At 34.1% G+C, this 21,181-nt stretch overlaps 3 protein-coding genes across 4 annotated transcripts in view; all 3 read left to right on the forward strand.

Moving 5' to 3' along the window:
• Positions 1–2,413, forward strand: part of LOC124447670 (crossover junction endonuclease EME1-like) — a 7,859-nt gene extending 5,446 nt beyond the window's left edge. For both annotated transcript variants that reach the window (XM_046998638.1, XM_046998639.1), the window contains exons 10-11: positions 1,772–1,954; positions 2,035–2,413. In XM_046998638.1, the coding sequence (XP_046854594.1) occupies positions 1,772–1,954; positions 2,035–2,145 (294 nt within the window). In that variant the 3' untranslated portion in view covers positions 2,146–2,413. The remainder of the gene's footprint in view (positions 1–1,771; positions 1,955–2,034) is intronic.
• LOC124447672 (monocyte to macrophage differentiation factor 2-like) lies at positions 2,357–5,998 on the forward strand. Its single transcript, XM_046998641.1, has 7 exons — positions 2,357–2,501; positions 2,571–2,652; positions 2,858–3,015; positions 3,107–3,181; positions 3,723–3,824; positions 4,013–4,082; positions 5,509–5,998. The coding sequence occupies exons 1-7, from the start codon at positions 2,473–2,475 to the stop codon at positions 5,680–5,682; spliced, it is 690 nt and encodes a 229-aa protein (XP_046854597.1). The 5' UTR covers positions 2,357–2,472; the 3' UTR covers positions 5,683–5,998.
• Positions 5,999–6,471: 473 nt separating this feature from the next.
• Positions 6,472–21,092, forward strand: LOC124448062 (early endosome antigen 1-like). Its single transcript, XM_046999073.1, is given in 18 exon segments — positions 6,472–6,869; positions 6,943–7,035; positions 7,117–7,185; positions 7,887–8,154; positions 8,229–8,368; positions 8,644–9,669; positions 9,744–10,140; positions 10,143–10,762; positions 11,294–11,541; positions 14,063–14,204; positions 16,070–16,357; positions 16,451–16,933; positions 17,398–17,712; positions 18,827–19,066; positions 19,436–19,682; positions 20,027–20,100; positions 20,206–20,248; positions 20,762–21,092. Coding segments are annotated over 18 exon segments (4,878 nt in total). The 5' UTR covers positions 6,472–6,725; the 3' UTR covers positions 20,803–21,092.
• The last annotated feature ends 89 nt before the right edge of the window (positions 21,093–21,181 follow it).

Consider the following 21,181-nt stretch of genomic DNA (forward strand, 5'->3'; position numbering starts at 1 on the left):
CTGTTTTTGTTGTTGTTGACTGACGTTTCGACAACCTTAGCTGTAGTCATTTTCAGAGTCCTGGATACATCTCTTTTGACATTTCAATGAAAAGACATGATATGCAAGTACTTATGTATTATTCTATGTATCATTGGTCATTCATTTCATAAGTAATGGTTGTGCTTTCTTAAAGTAAAAATTAATGAATGTCGATGTTGGTGTTAGCTAACGTTTTGACGTCCTAAACAGTAGTCAAGTCCCTTGATTCCAAGGTTGATTACCGTTAGAAATGTCGACACTGCTGTCAACACTAACAGTTCATCTCAGGATTGCACTAACATGTTAGAAATGTCGACATTGCTGTCAACACCAACAGTTCTTCTCAGGATTGCACTAACATGTTAGAAATGTCGACATTGCTGTCAACACCAACAGTTCTTCTCAGGATTGCACTAACATGTTAGAAATGTCGACATTGCTGTCAACACCAACAGTTCTTCTCAGGATTGCACTAACATGTTAGAAATGTCGACATTGCTGTCAACACCAACAGTTCTTCTCAGGATTGCACTAACATGTTAGAAATGTCGACATTGCTGTCAACACCAACAGTTCTTCTCAGGATTGCACTAACATGTTAGAAATGTCGACATTGCTGTCAACACCAACAGTTCTTCTCAGGATTGCACTAACATGTTAGAAATGTCGACATTGCTGTCAACACCAACAGTTCTTCTCAGGATTGCACTAACATGTTAGAAATGTCGACATTGCTGTCAACACTAACAGTTCATCTCAGGATTGCACTAACATGTTAGAAATGTCGACATTGCTGTCAACACCAACAGTTCATCTCAGGATTGCACTAACATGTTAGAAATGTCGACATTGCTGTCAACACCAACAGTTCTTCTCAGGATTGCACTAACATGTTAGAAATGTCGACATTGCTGTCAACACCAACAGTTCATCTCAGGATTGCACTAACATGTTAGAAATGTCGACATTGCTGTCAACACCAACAGTTCTTCTCAGGATTGCACTAACATGTTAGAAATGTCGACATTGCTGTCAACACTAACAGTTCATCTCAGGATTGCACTAACATGTTAGAAATGTCGACATTGCTGTCAACACCAACAGTTCATCTCAGGATTGCACTAACATGTTAGAAATGTCGACATTGCTGTCAACACCAACAGTTCATCTCAGGATTGCACTAACATGTTAGAAATGTCGACATTGCTGTCAACACCAACAGTTCTTCTCAGGATTGCACTAACATGTTAGAAATGTCGACATTGCTGTCAACACCAACAGTTCTTCTCAGGATTGCACTAACATGTTAGAAATGTCGACATTGCTGTCAACACCAACAGTTCTTCTCAGGATTGCACTAACATGTTAGAAATGTCGACATTGCTGTCAACACCAACAGTTCTTCTCAGGATTGCACTAACATGTTAGAAATGTCGACATTGCTGTCAACACCAACAGTTCTTCTCAGGATTGCACTAACATGTTAGAAATGTCGACATTGCTGTCAACACCAACAGTTCTTCTCAGGATTGCACTAACATGTTAGAAATGTCGACATTGCTGTCAACACCAACAGTTCTTCTCAGGATTGCACTAACATGGAGAATCTACGCCAACTCGAGTTTAAACCTTGAAAGATTAATTTTAAATTTATTCCAGTTATCGTTCCTTTTTGATCGCCTTTACAGTTGTTGTCAAATTGACGTTGCTGTCAAAGAAAATATGAATAAAAAGTCTTTTTAAATAACAGGTTTCGAAAGACGGTAAAGGTTTAATAAATGTTTGGCGTCAACAAATTGAACAGTTGAATAATGTCTCTCCTGATATGGCGGCTGCTATCGTTTCTCGATTTCCATCACCACAAATACTGAAACAAACTTATGATAAATGTCAATCTAAGGATGAAGGAATGTTCCTGCTTCAAGATATTTTGGTTAGTTCAATCATTTAAAATGTTCATATTTTAGGACGCTCGAATTTTCGTATGTTTTTTTTTTTTAATAAATTCCACAGGTTCGACGCGGTGGTGGATCTACTGCTACGAGCCGAAGGATTGGTCCTGAACTTTCTAAACGTCTTTACACAGCTTTTCATTCAAAAGAAAGTGATTGTTTATTAAAATGATAGTAAAAGAAGTGAAATTATCCCATCTTCTACTGGATGTAAATGTTTTTTAACATATTTTTTATGCTTGAATACTGAAATACCACTTGTACAGGAAGTTCCATTCCAAATCGCCATGGAAAAATGACAAGAACGTAATTATGATAAATTATACAATTTCATCAATCTGGTAATCATAAATTATATGTTATTAAATAAATTATGATCGTAATGTAACGAAGTCGAGTTATACAGCTATGATTGTAATAAATTAATAATATTGTGCCAATAAGAGATCTTTATGTATTGATAAGTGCATTTGTGTATTGAAAACCATCATTGTGAAGAATGGTTTTTGCGAAAACTGCTTTAGGAAGGTATTCGAAGCACACCTAAAATGTAGGCGGACGTGATGTAGAATTCAAACATGTGTTTATCTGTTATAGGTATATGAACCCCCCTGCCAAAAGAAACCAAGCATATTGTCCAACAGATGAAGAGCAGATAGCCAATTGCATAACTCATAGTGTAAGGTTCATTGTGAAATGACAATGGGGTTGTAGTCACCCCCCTGAATTTTGTTTATGTTGCCTAGTTTTAAATTGTGATCCAGGGAGATGTGGTGGATCGAAGTTTTAGTTTTAATAAAACTTTATGATTGAACTAACTGAATGAAGTATATTCTGTCAATTTTTACTAGGAATGATAATTAAAACTGTTTTAATCACCATAGGTTTTTATCTTACCATCCATCTTTGGGGCATTTTTTCTTTCTCATCTTGCAAAAACATCAATACAGAAATCTGTTGCTTGGCTCTATGGCAGTGGGTTATTTTTTCTATTTTTGGTCTCGTCACTCTTTCATGGTGTATCTTTGTTAAAAAGTTACAGGTAAAATTTTTTCAAGCATTAAACAATTCTTGTTGTAGACCTACTGTCCTTTAATGTTCAATATGCTTCAAATGAAACTGCTTTTTACCAGGAAAATACGTTTGCTTCTTCATCTTGGTGATCGTTCTGTCATCTATGCTTTTATTGCAGCTTCATACATGCCATGGTACGAAATAGTGTTGAGTTTTTATTATTTGTGCTAAGTATGTTTATGTGAAATTACAGTCTTCAGAATGAAGGTTGTATACGTAGCCATAAAGTCACACCACCCTTTTTGGTTTTCAGCCCATACCTCTTAAAATGAAAGCATCTATACTTTAATTTCATTGCAGTGTAAGCACTTTGCCCAAAGAGTCTGGTTTTCTTTAGGTTTATGAGTTACCTTTTTTTGGAAAGTTTGTGGGTAGGTTGGGATAAGGTATGGATGATTATGGATATCACCATAATCTAGCACTACACTTGTGGAAGTACAAGTTAAGTAGCTCTAAGTTTTGATACCTGTAGTACCTATATGTATTAAACATGTATTCTTGTATGGAATTTACAATTCTCCTAAAGTGTTTTCATTGTAAATTAGTATATTGATCTGACAAAATCATCTTTGTTTGTTTACTTATAAATCAAAGTTTTAATCTGATAAAATTTGTTCTGTTTCTCATGTCTTAACCATTGATTGTGCAGAAATTTCTGTGATGTTTTCCTAATAGGTTGCTACTGCAAGATGTGGGAGATAAAGGCATTATGGTGGCTTGGCTTATATGGTTTGCTGCAGTAGCTGGTATTTTCTACACATTCATTTTTCATGAAAAGTAAGAGTTCTTTCTCTCATTGTGTGTAAGCATTATAAAAATACAGTATTTGAAATACCTTTATGGCTGAGTATCATCAACAATGACAAAATAAAATATTTTCTGGGTATCAACAATGACAATTAAAATGTTTTCTGGGTATCAACAATAACAATTAAAATGTTTTCTGGGTATCTACTTCATTTTAGATACAAAATGATTGAAATTATTCTCTATCTTATTATTGGTATTTGTCCTTCATTTTTATTTTATTTTGTGGTAAGTAGATTCCTGGCATTTCTTTAATCAAACAATTCGTGCAACACAAGATGAAACTCTGTTATTTTATGCTCAGCACCAAGGTTCAAAAGTACGTTTTGGACTTGATGTGGAAATTTCAAAATTGCTTTACCAGCGAACAAAAGTAAAAAAACATTACAAATTACAATCAATGATCCACATCGTGAATCGAATGATCTAAAAATAAAAATATTTCACTTCACACTTATTTACAATGACAGTACACATTTCCTGTACACACAATACAATGACGTAAGAACCAGATAACAAATACGGCTAACCTGACGTTTACTCCTCATTTGACTCCGAAGATGATTACCGCTAAGGTTGTCGAAACGTCAGTCAACAACAACAAAAACAGTTCTTCTCAGGACTATACCAACCTGGACGATCTACATTTACAAACATGTAACGAATGATCATTACGCAAAAATTGAATATACGATATCGTTTTTTGTTTTTCTTTAGTTTGACTTTAATTTTGCAAATTTAAATTGAACTATACATAAAAGAGCCCTAAGCTTACCCCAGCCACGAACAAATAGCATGAAAAAAAGCCTCGCATTTAATGGTCGACTAATGAGGAACTCATTACCTATTGATCTCAGAGAATCATGCTCTCTAAAGTCTTTTCAAAACAGAATCCCTTCTCACTTTCTCAAATAATTTCGTGATATTTAAATACTTAGCTAAGTTTGCAGTTTATAGAATGTAATTTAATGTTTTAGGAACTGTACTTTGTTAATTTAGTATTCTTATTAAATTTGTTTCTGTAAAATTTGCGCACGCCTCATGTGGAAAACAACTCACTTGTTGTTAATTTAGTATTCTTATTAAAATTCATTTCTGTAAAATTTTCGCACGCCTCATGTGGAAAACAACTCACATGTTGACAATGGCTCGCGTGTTGAAATAAATTATTCATTTATTCAGATGGATATCGTCCAGGCTAGTCTATTCCTGAGAATGTGTTGATGTTAACTGACGTTTCGACAACCCTAGTGTTAGTCATCTTTACAGTCAAACCCTTACTCCTCCTAAGGTTGTGGAAACGTCGGTCAACATCAACACCAACAAGACTCAACTAACCTGGACGATCTACATTTACAAACATGCAACAATACTCCCGGGTTCAAACAATAAACTCTAAGTTGAACTGTATTTGAATTATTAATTTGTCATCTTGATAAAATACATATTTTAGTTTGTCCAAGATTTAATCTTTGATTAGTGTTCCATATTTGATATTTCGTGAAAATTTTGGACATCACTTTCATTTCTCCAGAAATGTATTGTTTTCGCACTGAGTGATAAAAGGAAACTTCTCTTTCTTCTCAAAGCATGAGTACTGTGCGAGGATTGTTTAACCAAAATAATTTATGTTATTTGATCTCGATTTTTATAGGAAGAAGCAAAAGGTATAAAAGAGTTGATCATTGGCGGAGCATTTTATGTCCTAGGTGTTCCGGTGTTTAAATGTGACGGCCGTATACCATTTGCGCATGCTCTTTGGCATATTTTCGTTGTATGTGGTGCTTTATGTCATTATTATGCTGTTGTAATACATCTGTACCTGTAGTTAGGTGGGATTTCTCATAGATAACATTTCATTCTCGTCATTCAATGATATTTTTGTGGGGTATGTTGTACATAGCAATTTATCTTTTCAATAATCGATATCAACCGTCACTATAGTGCTTTGTGGAGATAGCAAAAACTCAAGTTATTGATATATTAATTCCTTATTATTAATCATACATTCAATTTTTCGTCGCCGACCGTCTCCCCACATTAAAACATACGCTACAGTCGTCTATAAAATATCTTGCTATAATCCAGGATAAAACTGCGGACTTATATTCAACTAGTGAAGTCAATAAAGTAATGTGAAATGACTGTGTCTATTTTTCTATTTTTGGGAATACTTCGGCATTTTTCTTCAAAAAGAAGTTACCGGAAAGCAATCTTAGATTATCCATCTATTACTCTAAAAATTTAAAACCCGTGAATTAACTACTTAAATATATTTTAATTGTAATCATTCATCCACATGACTGCTTTTCTTTAGAAATAAAGCATGCAAAATGTACGCTAGAAGCAAGCACTTCTAGGTACAATAACGCCATTATAAAACATAAATGTTTTTGTCACTGGAAATGCATTTCTAGTATAATACAGTGAAGAATAAGTACAGGAAAGTACCATGCAATATACATTGTTGACTTGACTAGTAATATCTGTTTGAAATGTCAACAAAAAGAGCAAAAAAAATTACATAAAAATCTTCATGATAACCTTTATCAAAAATTCAAAAATTCACACAAAGAAAGCCATGACGCATGCGTGGAAAGATTTTTAATCCAGACGCCGACTGTCAAGTGTGAAGTTGGTTGTGAAATATGTGACAGAAAGATCAACTGTTTAAGCTCAACGCTTCTCCCCAGAATTGGACGTTTACTTTGGCGAGATGTTTCCCGAACGAAGTAAGAACGTGGATTTATGAAAATTAGGTATTTTAATTTTGGAAGACGAAAAATCCCCACATGTTGAATTTTGAAGAAGATAAACGGATGTTGAAACCTGGCGAATACTTCACGAGGTTTATAAACGCGAGGTCATTAAATGGCCGACAGATCGTCGTCGCTTGCTTGTAAAAAGTTCTCTCCGAATGTGTTTGATAAAAATAAATGTCAGAATTGCTTTAAACAGAAAGATACACATACAGAAGACGCTCCAATGATTTCTAACCGTCCGACGACTTTGGAGGTATATTTAGCTATCTTTGTTGACTCGTGTTTTAAAGGAATTCAGCTAAACTGGTTGTTTAATCTACCCAAAGGTTGATAAAAGCCATCCTAAAACAGCTTTGAAGACAGGAAATTTATATATTGCTTCAAAATTATTGGAATCACCTGCCACAATCAATGTAGAAGTATGTATGCTAATATATCTATGACGATCTTTCTACTGTTTTGCTTCAGTCATGTTAAAGGATAAATGATTATTTTTATAGAAATGGGAGAAAGTGTGGATTATTTTATATTCTTCAGGCTGTTTGGAGTGGTTTTCTAGCGATCCGAAGGTGTGATACATACAAGTTTAACATAAACTAAATTTTCTATATTTGCGTCACAAATTTAAGTAATTTTTTAAAGTTTCATAGCATTGGTATTTTGTAGATATTTTTGATTATAAAGCCGGCGTTTGTTGAAAATAACTTCTTTATGACAATCATGCTGTGAGAATTTACCTACAGTATTATTGAAAGAATTATCAGAGTTGTTTATGATCATTAAAGTGAAAATTTTTGTTCAGCGATATTGTTCGTTGTTTTGAAATCAACAACTACTGTTTCACAACTTTTGGCTAGACTAGCTGAAGTCGGAGCTATTTATGCCAATGACAAAGTTGTCTCGTTTTATCTGTGGGTAAATTTAGATTAAAAGGTTTTGCTGAAAGCTATGTATATAATTATTTCCTTTACATCAGCCAAGAATGTTGTTTGTAGTTAAATTATCAGCATGAAGTTAAACTGTTACTATGAGAAATCTGTTTTGATTTTAATCTGCTTACTCATGATTCATACAAACACTTTTTGTGAAGCTTTATAAATATCATTTAACTATGATTTTTTAGCAATAGACTAGTCTGAGCATTTGGTGCTAAAATTTTTCATTTTGCATACATTAAATTTTGTGTTTACATTAATTTGTGAAATGAATTGAGAGGAAATTAATTCATCACATCACTAACTCATGTTTATTTGATTTCAATTTCTTTAAGAATGGAGACTTACCATTAGGAACCATCAATCTCGATGATTGTACAGGTTTAACAAATGCTGAATGTGACATTAAAGAACCGTATAGTATTGGCATTAAAACATCATTGAAAACCCATTACATAAAAGCTGAGAATCGGCTTGTTATGGATAATTGGTGTCGTGTCTTAAAACCGTTTGTCATAGCATCTCCAAGCTATAAATTTAATAAAGCAACTTCATTGTCAAGGAGTTTTAATAACCATGATAACAATATACCTTCAACATCAAGTAAGTATTTAATTATATTTTATTACTGTTTTTTAACATGGTTTGATCTTTTATCAATATTTCTTTTTATATAGATTTAGAGTATTCATCTGAACGAAAAATTAGTTTGTCTCGTACAAAGTCTGCACCGTGGAAAAATAGCTCAACTGATGAGAAGGTGAATTCTCCAACACTGATTCGAAAATTTTTGCCCTCAGATAATTGTTCGGTTAAGGTGAGTGATTTGATATTTTATTACATGAAGTAGTTATGACATGACATGACAAGGCATTTGGGATAGTTAATCTTTTACAAATCTTTGCCATTATAAGTTTTTATGTTTTTGTTTGTATAGCATTAGTGTTGTTTAACTTTGGATAATACATCACTGTATGAATTATAAAGCTTGTGAATTGAAAAATGATTTATTAAATACATACTTATGGTAGTTTAAGATTTAATGAGGTTGAGAATAACTTAAAGGTATATTTTGTTGGTTGTGTAATTTAGAGTGAAAATTCTCAAGAAAATGTTGATTCCACAACGATGGAGAAGTCTCGTCTATCATCATCACCAAGACAATCGACTTCAACTGAACCATCAACTATAGGAAAAACAAATTTAACATACGACGCTGAACTTATGGAGGCGCAACGATTAGCTAAACATAATCAAGGAAAGGCGGAGATGTATTCAAAGACTTTATCAGATATGAAAAAGCAATTAAACGATGCTAATAATATGATCAGTATTCAAAAGGCTAATGACGAAACTAAAACAGCTGAAATTGATCATCTAAAAATACGGTTAAGAAAAACAGAGGCAATCCTCGAACAACGATTAAATGATTTTGATTTAGTTGCTAAATACACTGACGAAAGCGGCACTAAACTAGAAAACGGACCGTCCAGTTTTTACATGCTTCAAAATCGACTACAAGAAAACGAGAAAATGTTGATCAAACGGACGCAGGAGCTGGAAAAAGCGAATGAAAGTCGTAAGAAAGTTGCCAAACATACACGAGTTTTGCTTGTTGAGCTTGAGGAAAAATTGACCGGAAATACGAAAAAAATCAATGAACTTGAAGAACAGTTAATAAATAAAACTCTTGAATGGCAACACGAAAGAGATGAACGCTCAAGGTATGAACGCGAAAACGCAAAACTAAAAAATGAGCTTAGCAGCACGCAGAAAAACTCTCGACAACGTGATATAGCAAAGAGAAGCACGGAGCTTCTACAGCAAGTTAGAAATGATCATGAAGCTTTAAAGAGCGAGAAAAAATCTCACAATGAAGTTCGTATGTTGTACGAAACTGTACAAGGAAAAGACAAAGAAATTGAAAAACTGCATGAACGAATCTCAATGCTCGATAAGAAAGAGGCTGAAATGAAGAACATAAAAGCTTTACTTAAAGATTGCATGGCAGAGAATGAACAACTACAATCTAAATTAAGCTCATTGCAAGATTCACATAGAAATGAACAAAAGAAATGTTCAGAATTGGAAACTAAAGTTGACGATACTTCTATGAGGGTAAATATCAATATAAAACACACAATGTTAGAAAAATTACGTTATTTAATGTTGACTAAAGTTTTTCTTGTTAGTTGAAAAGAGAAGAAGAGACAAATAGTGGATTGCAACTTGAAAACGCTGAACTGAAAAAAGAAATTGAAATTTCAAGAAACGAGTTTGATAAACAAGTTACGCTGTTGCAGGAAGATAACGAAACAACGAGAATACGTCTACATGAAGTTCAACAACGTTTAAATGATGCTCTGCTGACCAAAGATAAGGACTCGGGTCTTGAGGAGTTGGCTCGCCATCATGAGGTGCTTAAAACCGAGTGTCAGCGTTTACGTGATAGCCAAGAAGATGCAATAAGTCAAGTGACTCGTGAAAGAAACGAACGTATGAAAATTGAGGAAGATCTTCATAAAACTGGACTGGAATTAAAAACACTGAAAATGAGTGTTCGCATTTGAAGGGACTATTTAGTAGAATCTGTGAAAAATATTCAGCTGATGATAAGAAGGTTGAAGATCGTTCAACTTTAGATTACGAAGATGTCGTGATGAAGATTGTGAAAACACACGAAGAAGTGGAAGAACTTACGTTAAAGTTTGATCAAAAGAATTCAGAAATTTTAAAGTTGAAAACGAAGTTAGAAAATTGTGCAAAAGTTGAAGAAACCATCCTAAGTACTGTTGAAAAAATGCATTCAGCTTTAAACGAAACTATACATGATTTGAAATTGTCTAATGTGCAAGATGTTGAAGCAACGATAGAACACAAGAATACTGACGATATTTTAACAGCTTTGAATAGTTTACGAGGCAAAATGGATCTATTGAATCGCTGTTTCAGGAAGGAACGACAAGAACACGACAATTTATCAACACAGTACGATCTCTTGGCGGTTGATGAGATAAAAACCAATCATCGTAAAGAAATGGAACATCTGCAGGAGGCAATGAATAAAGAGAGCGAAACACTTAAATCGCAAGCGGAGGAGGTGAAATTGAAATTGACATCGAAGGTTATTTTGTTGCAGTCCGATATTAAAGAACTTAACGCTAAACATGAACGGGAAGTGGAAAGATTGAATGAAAAACACAAAGAAGAGGTACGAAATAACTTGTATTTTTATATTTATTGTTTTGTATGTACAACGTACAAAATACGGCTAACCTGACGTTTACTCCTCGTTTAACTCTGAAGATGACTACCGCTAAGGTTGTCGAAACGTCAGTCAACAACAACAAAAACAGTCCCTCAGGACTATACCAACCTGGACGATCTACATCTACAAACATGTAACGATACTCCCGGGTTCAAACCATTTACTTTATTTAGTTTTGTACGTATGTCGTTTTTGGTATTTCGGATGGTTTAAATATCAAAAGTTTCAAGAATTTTAATGAGTGTAGTGAATGATCAATGATTGAAATAAAAATTGAATTGTAGCTATTATGAGGGAGTAATATTTCAAAATACGGATGTTAATGTTTGAGCGGGTGATAATTATCTATGATTAAATATAAGTTATCTTGAAAATCTTTCTCACGCAATGCTCATTATATTTTGTTCAAAACATCAGGCGAGCAAAATTTGAATTTTTGAAATTCTAATCATGTATCCAATCGTTTAAACACAGCTTGAAACAACTCAACTTGAACAAGAGAATTTGTTGACCAAAGAACGACATAAAATGGAGAGTGAAATTGAGTCCTATCGCATAACACAAGAAAAAGAAGTTGATAGACTCCTCAAAGAACATAGCTTGAATTTACAATCTTTACGGACTGAAAACGACAAAGTTATTTCTGCAAATGACGTCACGATCGTAAACCTTCGTGGAAGAATCGACGAGCTCGAGAGAGAATTGCAAAACGAACGGGAAAGGTGAGGTTTTTTTGTATCTCTCAGGTTTCAAAAATGCGTTACGTTTGAAGTGGATCGATAAAACCCTTGACATGCGTTGTCATCATCAAATTTGAGACTTTCGTTGCACATTCCATTCTCATGTAAGTAAAATTGTAATCGGGGAGGGGTGACGTGTTAGTAAAATTGTACTCACGGACGGGTGACATGTTTGTAAAATTGTACTGAGGGATGGGTGAGTGAGTAAGTTTTTATAACGATGTTGTCATCAATGGTTGTCATTTGGTGTAGATTTTTCACGTTTTCCTCTTGTTAAAACAGTCGCAGTAGAGAAAAGTTTAACTTGACTAAAATATCAGTATTTTCTCGTTGCGTTATTTTTAACTCCAAGATAAAATTTGTGCAAGTAGCGTGGAAACACTGTTTTGTCTTTTCTTTACATTGTCAACGCTCCTGTTGTTAGGACCGAATTCCCTCTGCGTTTACAACAGCGTTTTGTTGTAACCCTGTTGAAAGACGATTGTAAATATTTGAAAGTGCCCGTCCTCGTCTCATGTTTTGTTCTTTGACGAGAAATTATTTAAAACGTACGCGACATAACGTTAGTCTTTTATATCCAATATTTCAGCCATATATTAAAAATTGAACAATGTAATTCCCGCTGTGTTGTACATAGTGCAAGGTTAGCAAGGGCAGAAATACTTTGATATTATTATTCACCTCGTGTCCACCGCGTTTTTTGTTGCACAAGAAACCTTTTTGTGCAAAGAAATAGAAACTGGTGTTTTCCATGTATTATATGGTATGTAATTTATCAAGTGTATGTTATGTTTGACACAAAGCAAGACGTTTATGCCTTTGAATAGGTATATGTCATATAGTGAAGGAAAATATTATCTGTTATTGTTCTTATCTTGTGGAATGTCTGTCGTTCACATTGCCGAAGTACTTTGTACCAAGTTACCAAAATGTGTAGAAATATTTTTTACAAGTCTGCTGTAATTCGTAATTGTCCGTATTATCTCACCTTTTTCCGGCTGAACGGTGAATTTTTTTAGCAGATGAAAGGAGGCGAATGTCAGACACTATAAAACAGATTAGGGCCGCATAGCTTTAACGTATGCATGTTGTACGTATTGGTATTTAATTTGATTGAAATGAAATATTAGACAATGCGACGAAGGTAATCCCACGATCGATTTTCGATGTCTTATGCGTACATCCATTTGCAAGCTTTGAATACTACAACAATTTGGTTTAATGAAATTTCAGCGTTCTTTGTTGAGGATTTCTATATCTATACATGATTGATGTAAGTTTAGAAGTTGCTGTCTTTTAATGTGTTTTACCATATGCTTTGTCGAATCTGTTTTCTAAAAAGAGATTTTGAATTGAATACGATGATTTAATAAAATCATCTGTAAAATACAACTAAAGCATTTTGTGCGAGAAGCATTTATTTTTAAAGAACTGCTAAATACATTTGCAATCATTACGGGTTAGCTAGCTTGTGTGATTATATTTTATGTTGCTCTATTTACTGCTAAATGTCCTGTCCATTTTTATGACAAAATGCTTTTCTTTATGAAAAAAGTATATTGTTTCTGATAGAGTGTGTATATATTTCTACCATTAACCTGTAATTTCTTCAAGACTTTTCCAAATGGAAATTTATAGTTTGGAAAATGATGACGTTTCTCCTTTCACGAGCAATGAAACCTATTTTCATTCTGCTAAAAATGCATTCCTTTGAGTTCCGTGCAACTTTTAGAACATTTTCCTTGTAAAACTGCATATTGACTGTCGAATGTATTGATTTGTGTAGACGATACAGCCAAGTTCATTTTATTTAGTCCGGAAAATCATAATGTTTTGTTTTGTATAATATATTGTTTTTATTTGTAAATCCTGATTATTTTGGCTACTATAATGCTACATCTTTAAAATGTGCTCTGCATAACGAATGTTCAATATTTCTATTTACTGCAACATTACTAAGTCATAAGTTTATTTTTTACACGGAGTTGACGAGTTGACATTTCGTAACAATTTTTTGACCTTATCTGCAATCAGACTTAACCTTCAGGTATTAACATCTCGAAATTTCACATTTTTAATTGAATTGATGAAATTTAATCACCTTACTTGCCTATGACATGCTCTTTAATCGGGTCGACGATGGCTTAACAGATATAAGGACATCTGCACAATTTGTGATTATTTAATATGTTTTTGGGGGAATGTGGTCGAGAAGTCTATTGTGAGCTGTGACTCTCTTCTGAGGATTTTTTGTTCGTATCACCTAGAACATTTATATTCCCTTAAAGACACGGTGATCCTTTTCAAGCAGTGAATGATACGCGGGCAATGAAAATTAGATTCAAAGCTGTCCTTTGATATCTGTAAAATGCATGCCACAAAATATCCCGATTATTTACTGATTACGTCAAGTACATCTATCCTCGTGTTTTTTTCAAAGCAATTTATTTTTGTAGATAAGATTTGTCTCTCGTTCACGTATAATTGTTTTATATTTGTGCAGTAAACTGAGAAGTATAGAGGCATTGAAGAGTGATTACGAAGCCAAAACAGCTGAAATCGCGACGAAAAATGATGGACTTGTTAGTGTTAAAGAAATCGAAGAATTAGAAGCTCAATACAAGAAACAATTGGAAAAAATCAAGGTATTCATTACTGTTCCATAATCTTTCAATGTTTGCATGCTGCGTCCAATGTTCGTCGTTTTGAGACTGTTTATTTGTGAGGTGAATTGATAACACGTTATAGAAGAATTATATACTTTATTTTATTCTATCGACTTCGCGAAGATTTACCTCCAAGTCCGTCTTACTTGCAAACTATCTTTAAATATACTTGATTGTTATCCTAGCTCCAAACTTTTCTTTACCCTTACATTTGATACATTTACCATACTTGCATCATTTCTTATTTTCTCACACGGGGAAAACGTAACTTATGGTATTTTCATATCGATAATAAAAATTTATGTGCTATAATGTTTGTGTTGTCATGATAAATAGCATGCATGTCTGTCTTCACGGGCGAAAATACCTTAACTACGGGGTGCATGTGTTAAATTCCAATCTATTGTTTCGTATCAGCTTCAAGACCCTAAAGTTCATTAATCAATCGATAATCATTTGGATGTGAAAACAAAAGATCTTTAATAAATTGTGCAATTTTTCATGTCTGTTTACGGTAACCTTGTTTACAAGATTATTTCTGTTTCTTTTAACTTCGTGTTCAACCTATCTTTTCGTTTAAAAGGCGTAAGAAATCGATTTCTTAAGATTTCTTGCTTTGTTTTGTCCGTTTATATACTTAAGATCATTCATAGAAATTGTTTTAATGAAGTAAGACCTTGCACTTGTGAGGGACTTTCATTATTTCTGAGGGACTCGTTAGTAACAGAGGACTTTCATTATTTCTGAGGGACTCGTTAGTAATAGAGGGACTTTCATTATTTCTGAGGGACTCGTTAGTAATAGAGGGACTTTCATTATTTCTGAGGGACTCGTTAGTAATAGAGGGACTTTCATTATTTCTGAGGGACTCGTTAGTAATAGAGGGACTTTCATTATTTCTGAGGGACTCGTTAGTAATAGAGGGACTTTCATTATTTCTGAGGGACTCGTTAGTAATAGAGGACTTTCATTATTTCTGAGGGACTCGTTAGTAATATAGGGACTTTCATTATTTCTGAGGGACTCGTAAGTAAAAGAGTGACTTTCATTATTTCTGAGGGACTCGTTTGTAATATAGGGACTTTCATTATTTCTGAGGGACACGTTACTAATAAAGGGACTTTCATTATTTCTGAGGGACTCGTTAGTAATAGAGGGACTTTCATTATTTCTGAGGGACTCGTTAGTAATAGAGTGACTTTCATTATTTCTGAGGGACTCGTTTGTAATATAGGGACTTTCATTATTTCTGAGGGACTCGTTAGTAATATAGGGACTTTCATTATTTCTGAGGGACTCGTTTGTAATATAGGGACTTTCATTAATTCTGAGGGACACGTTACTAATAAAGGGACTTTCATTATTTCTGAGGGACTCGTTAGTAATAGAGGGACTTTCATTATTTCTGAGGGACTCGTTAGTAATAGAGGACTTTCATTATTTCTGAGGGACTCGTTTGTATAGGGACTTTCATTATTTCTGAGGGACTCGTTTGTAATATAGGGACTTTCATTATTTCTGAGGGACTCGTTTGTAATATAGGGACTTTCATTATTTCTGAGGGACACGTTACTAATAGAGGGACTTTCATTATTTCTGAGGGACTCGTTAGTAATAGAGGGACTTTCATTATTTCTGAGGGACTCGTTAGTAATAGAGGGACTTTCATTATTTCTGAGGGACTCGTTAGTAATGTAGGGACTTTCATTGTCTCCGAGGGACTCGTTAGTAATATAGGGACTTCCATTGTCTCCGAGGGACTCCTTAGTGATATAGGGACTTTCATTGTTGTCAAAAATTACATGTGTTTTCTTTTGCTCAATTTATTGCTTATTTCATTGTAGGAAATTCATGAACGCGAACTGGAGGAAAATAAATCTGACATGATGATGGTTTTACAGGCCCTCAAATCTGACTCATACAACTCTCCTGCTTCATTGTCTACTGACTCCATGGAAGGAAATGACGACTTGAGAAAACTGGAAGCTCACGTGGAAGCACTAAAGACTGAACATGCGCAGGAGATTGAGAAAATGAAGATTGAACATGAAAGAGATTTGGAACAATTGCGTCTTGATATGGTGACATTGTTGAAAGCTCAAGAAACGTATAAAATAAACGATGTTTCACAGGTATGTAAGAATGATTTAATTACGGTTTGTGTTTTGATTTTTGATGAAGAAACATAAAATTTTAATAAATGAAATGTTTTTCTACATTATAAGGTTGACGGATTTGATGCAAAACACAAAGGACATTTGCAGGCATTGAAACTCTCACATGAACAAGAACTTAGAAAAAAAGATGAAAAACATCAAATGGAATTTGATCAACTGAAAACAGACATGCTTGTTGCAATTCAGGCAGCTTCGGCCGTAGGTAATTCTAGTACCCAAACCCCTAGCTCATCAGAACGACGGATCATCGAGCTTGAGGCGCTTGTGGAAAAACTGAACGATGATTTTGAAGAAGAACGCAAAAGTTTAAAGAATGCCATTAAGAAAGCAGAGTCTGCAACAAAGTTTGGTTTAAGAAGAAACGAAGAAATGAGTAATAAAATTTACGAAATGCAACGAGAAATGGAAGAGATTGATTCTAAATACCAAAAAGAAATAAAATTGTACAAAGAAGCATTTGATCAGGAGAACGAGAGGAAGACGACCATTGGAGCTGTGCCGGGACTACATGCAGAAAATGAAAGTCTTAAGGTACGAGGAGAGATTTAATACAACGACTTTGTATGAAGGATTAATGGAAGATTTTGACGTGTTTCTTTTAAAGTTTTTAAAATTGTGAGAAAAATTATTAGAAAATAAAACACAAAGTTCACTAGGTTGAAAAGTCTTTCTCTTTGCTTATATTGCTTATTCATATTTAATGAAATTTCATCTTAGAGTTTGAACGTAATAAAAGTGCAAGCGGAAACACAGCTTTTAACTTTTTTGTTTGTCATACTTAAAGTTGTCTGTCGTTGTATTTCAATAAAATTTTTGTATACAATGATATGAAATAGTTATTATTGTTATAACGTTACAAACACTAGCGAAATCCTTACCCTGCCTGAGCTTGTTGTTAACGATCATTGGAATCGTTGAATTGACAATAAACCAATTTATCACTACGTTTGGAAATCGTGTCAAGTTGTCATCAAAGTCATGTATTTGCAATCCAGGTTAAGCTTCAAGAGTTAGAATTATCCATGGAGCAAATGCAAGTTCGTTACGATGGAGAAATCAAAAGATACAAAGAAAAATTTCAACAGGAAAATGTGTTAAGCGTTGAGGAACTACAGTTGAAGATCAAATCATTAGAGGATAGCATTGAACAGATGAGGATAGAACATGATACAGAAATGGAACGATATACTAAAGCTGTAAAAAGAGGCAAAATATCAATGAATAGTACTGCAAAGGAAAGAGATCTTGAAAGAAAGATTGATGATTTAGAATCTACAATCAACGGAATGAGACAAAAACACCGTGACGAGGTTATCTACTTTTCGTTTTTCGAATAAACGCATTTTTTTGTATAAGCGCCGCCCTTCAATAAACGCCGTTTCTCGATTTGTCAAAAAAGTCGCGGCGTTTATTCAAATTGCGTTCATTTGTATTTATACTTTCCTCTTGCGAAAATTGAAGCCGGAAGTTGGCTTATTTGCTACTGGCTTCATGGGGGTATCGGTCCCACTTTACTATACTTTTGTATTACAAAATCACAGTTTTCGCGTTTTTATTCCTTTTACAAACTTCTGATTATGGCAAAATTTTTATGACATGTAGAGGAAAACCGGTAGAGAGTTTTAACCCTAAAGCTCTGTTTGTTTGGCTTTGTGACGACTGAAAAATAAGATGGCAAGTTGTATTGAAATTTGAAAGTTGAAGGTGACGAGACAATTTCAGCCGTGCGAGGCATTTTTAGAAGATAATACTTAAATTACAAATTAACAACAAAGTAAGAACAAAGATATTCATATCTTCAACATATTCATCGATATTGAAATTGTACACATAGGAACTGGTTGAAAACTTTGCTTCGCTTAATGACAACAGAGGTACTTTAATTCGCATATTTTGATGATGTACATCTCGTAGAGTTTGATGATACCGTTTTCAACTTACTATTAAAGACAAACTTTTTAGGATTAAATATCTTTGCCGGTTGTTCTGTCCCTTTCACAAAAATTTTGCTCGAATCAAAAGTTTGTAGAACGCAAAAGCTGTGATTTTGTAATACAAAAGTATAGTAAAGTGGGACCGCTACACCCCAACGAAGGTCATAATCAGATGAGCCAACTTCCGGTTTCAATTATCTACTATACAAAATAAGTAATACAAAATAAAACAAATTCCTTGTATTACTTGAAATTGTCTGCTTGTCCTGGTTATATTTTATACATGGTGCGTTATCCAGTGTAATATACATATCAGTGGATTACACTTACACACGAGATGTAAATTTAACTCTTAATCATAACAAACTCCTTTGTTAACTCGATAAGTGTTTGTTTCCGATCTTGACGTCATTAGCGCTTTTATGTGTAAACTTGTGCAACTCTGAGTATGTTTAATGTTGTATTAAATGAAGTATTATCGTTTATAAAGGTTCGTAAATACCGCGAGAGGCTTGAGGACGAGATGGAACGTCATCGTAAGGAAGTACAAGAATTTCGATCCAAATTACGTAAACTTGACGCTGATTCACGTAACAAGGACGACATGAAGAACAAAATAACTGAATTTGAAAATAAAATAAGTAAATTATCGAAGGAATCGAGTAAATATAAAGAACAAGAATTTGAGTTGAACGATACTAAGAGTAAAAACAGAGAGTTGCAGAGACAGGTATTAAACTTTGTTTTAACCTTGTAATACCATAGCCTCCCCACCCCTCCCCCCTCCGGTGAATAATTCCATATGATCGTGACACTCGACTCATTCCACAGTGGGCTCAATCTCATACAAACCAATTATTTAATAGTGCAATGTTCATAGATCTCTGCATTATAAGGCAGTCCATGTATTAGTCCTCGTCCTTATATAATAAGCGCCCCTCCCCTCCCCCTCGTACAAAGCCAGAAAAAAACGTCAGACGGTCGATGGTTGGCGGTATTCGTTTATTGTTACAGTATGTGATTATATACAGTAACTAGAAGCACTCCAACTTCATAATAGTGGCGATGTTCACAATTTTTCACTGCTTTCCACTTTCAGGTCGATGCATATAAACGAAAACTGGAAATCTTAGAAGAGGCTGTGAATGAGAGTAAGGAGACTGGTGCAGAGTCTCGTGTTAACCGAAACCGCGGCAAACTGCCTCGTTACAGTTCCATGGACAATATACGATCAACTAAAATGAAAATGTTTAATCAGCACGAGCGAATCAATGATGACAACGATGTTTTCGAAATGAATAATAATTATAAAAAGGCGGAGATTGGTGGTTATAAGCTCAACCAAGGTATGAGTTTAAAAATTTTTTTTCTTCGGTAATTTTCTTTTTTTCAGACAAATTTGACAGTAAACTGTATTTACTACAACGTCTTTGTCTACGTTCTCATAGATGTAATATCTTGGATGTTTGCATGCAATGATACAACGTCTTTGTTTACGTTCACATAGATGTAATATCTTGGATGTTTGCATGCAATGATACAACGTCTTTGTCTACGTTCTCATAGATGTAATATCTTGGATGTTTGCATGCAATGAAATCTGTCAATTATTAAAGATTTATTTTGATGCATGTCGATAGTCAGGCAATGAAGCTTTACATAAACAAGGTTTGTGTTCAATTTGCTTTAGATAGCAATCGTCCTTCGTCGGTGTCTGCATTTCCTGTCGAAAATGATAATGGATTTAAACGAAGTACAGAAAAGGTAAATTACATTTTTTTAATATAGCGTTGATTACCATTTAAACACTTTTTGCTGTGTTCTATGCGCATGCGTATTTGTTAAACCATAACTTGTTTTAATTTTTAGAAACGAGAAGTTTCATCGCTCAACCGTTCAACATATCATCCTTGTAAGTATGAAAATCACTAATGTGTTGTTGAGTGGAGATGTTTCCTCAGACCTCGTGTTTGTTTCATTTTTTTATTACGACAATACGACTAAATAGAGAATTTTTATCTGTTGAATTTATAACTCCTATAGTTACAACCAGCGACGGATTTAGGAAGGTGGGGAGAAGTTCTAATTTCTCTACAAAATATTAATTCATCAAACAATCAAGCAAAAGCAATTGTGATTAGCCGTTAGGTCTCATATTGTACAGTTGCAAGTAGCTATCGAAACTACAGCCCCACTACCCCCCCCTCCCACCACCACAAGAACCATCAGCCCCTAGTCAATGGTTGAACTTGACCATCGTGAATGTTTGCAACAATGATATTTTTATTTTGATCAAATTTTACGATTGAATGAAATCCAGTGCAAAACTTTTCTGTATTTCAATATGTTCACGTGACTCCTGGCAAACTTGAAATTATTTTCCGTTTTTATGTATTTTTAATGCTGTAACATTGATTATCTTTAGCTTACATTAAGAGCTCAAGTGGCGAGTGGAACAGCAAATAAACACGTCTTTTGTATATTAATATATTTTTGTACTATAGATAGATATTTTCAATGTATTTTATCGGATTTTTCTGATCAGTTGATCAGCTGATGTTTTGGCGTCTGTATAAAACCAACTAAAATAGTTCTAATAATTAACAGTATTTGACCATATATTAATAAATTATGTATATACTCTATATGTCTTTATAGGTACATTTGTTAGCAACCCTGTTTTTCATTACAGAGAAATGGGATAATGTGTTGTTTTGCTGAAAGAAGTTTGCAAAATATTAAATATCAAAACTGTGTCTTGTGTTATATTTTCGCGTCTGAAAATTACAGGTTACATACGGAGGGTATATAAAAGAAATGTAATTTATTCATCTTGTTATCAGAG

Source organism: Xenia sp. Carnegie-2017, unplaced genomic scaffold (genome assembly GCF_021976095.1).
Source record: "Xenia sp. Carnegie-2017 unplaced genomic scaffold, XeniaSp_v1 HiC_scaffold_23, whole genome shotgun sequence".
Taxonomy (NCBI): domain Eukaryota; kingdom Metazoa; phylum Cnidaria; class Anthozoa; order Malacalcyonacea; family Xeniidae; genus Xenia; species Xenia sp. Carnegie-2017.

Bases quoted from the DNA above. Each gene is read 5' to 3' on its own strand.
- LOC124447672 (XM_046998641.1), top strand. From the start codon at position 2,473: ATGGTTTTTGCGAAAACTGCTTTAGGAAG. The intron at 3,016-3,106 runs GTAAAATTTTTT...GCTTTTTACCAG, and splicing joins TCTTTGTTAAAAAGTTACAG to GAAAATACGTTTGCTTCTTC. The intron at 3,182-3,722 runs GTACGAAATAGT...TTTTCCTAATAG, and splicing joins GCAGCTTCATACATGCCATG to GTTGCTACTGCAAGATGTGG.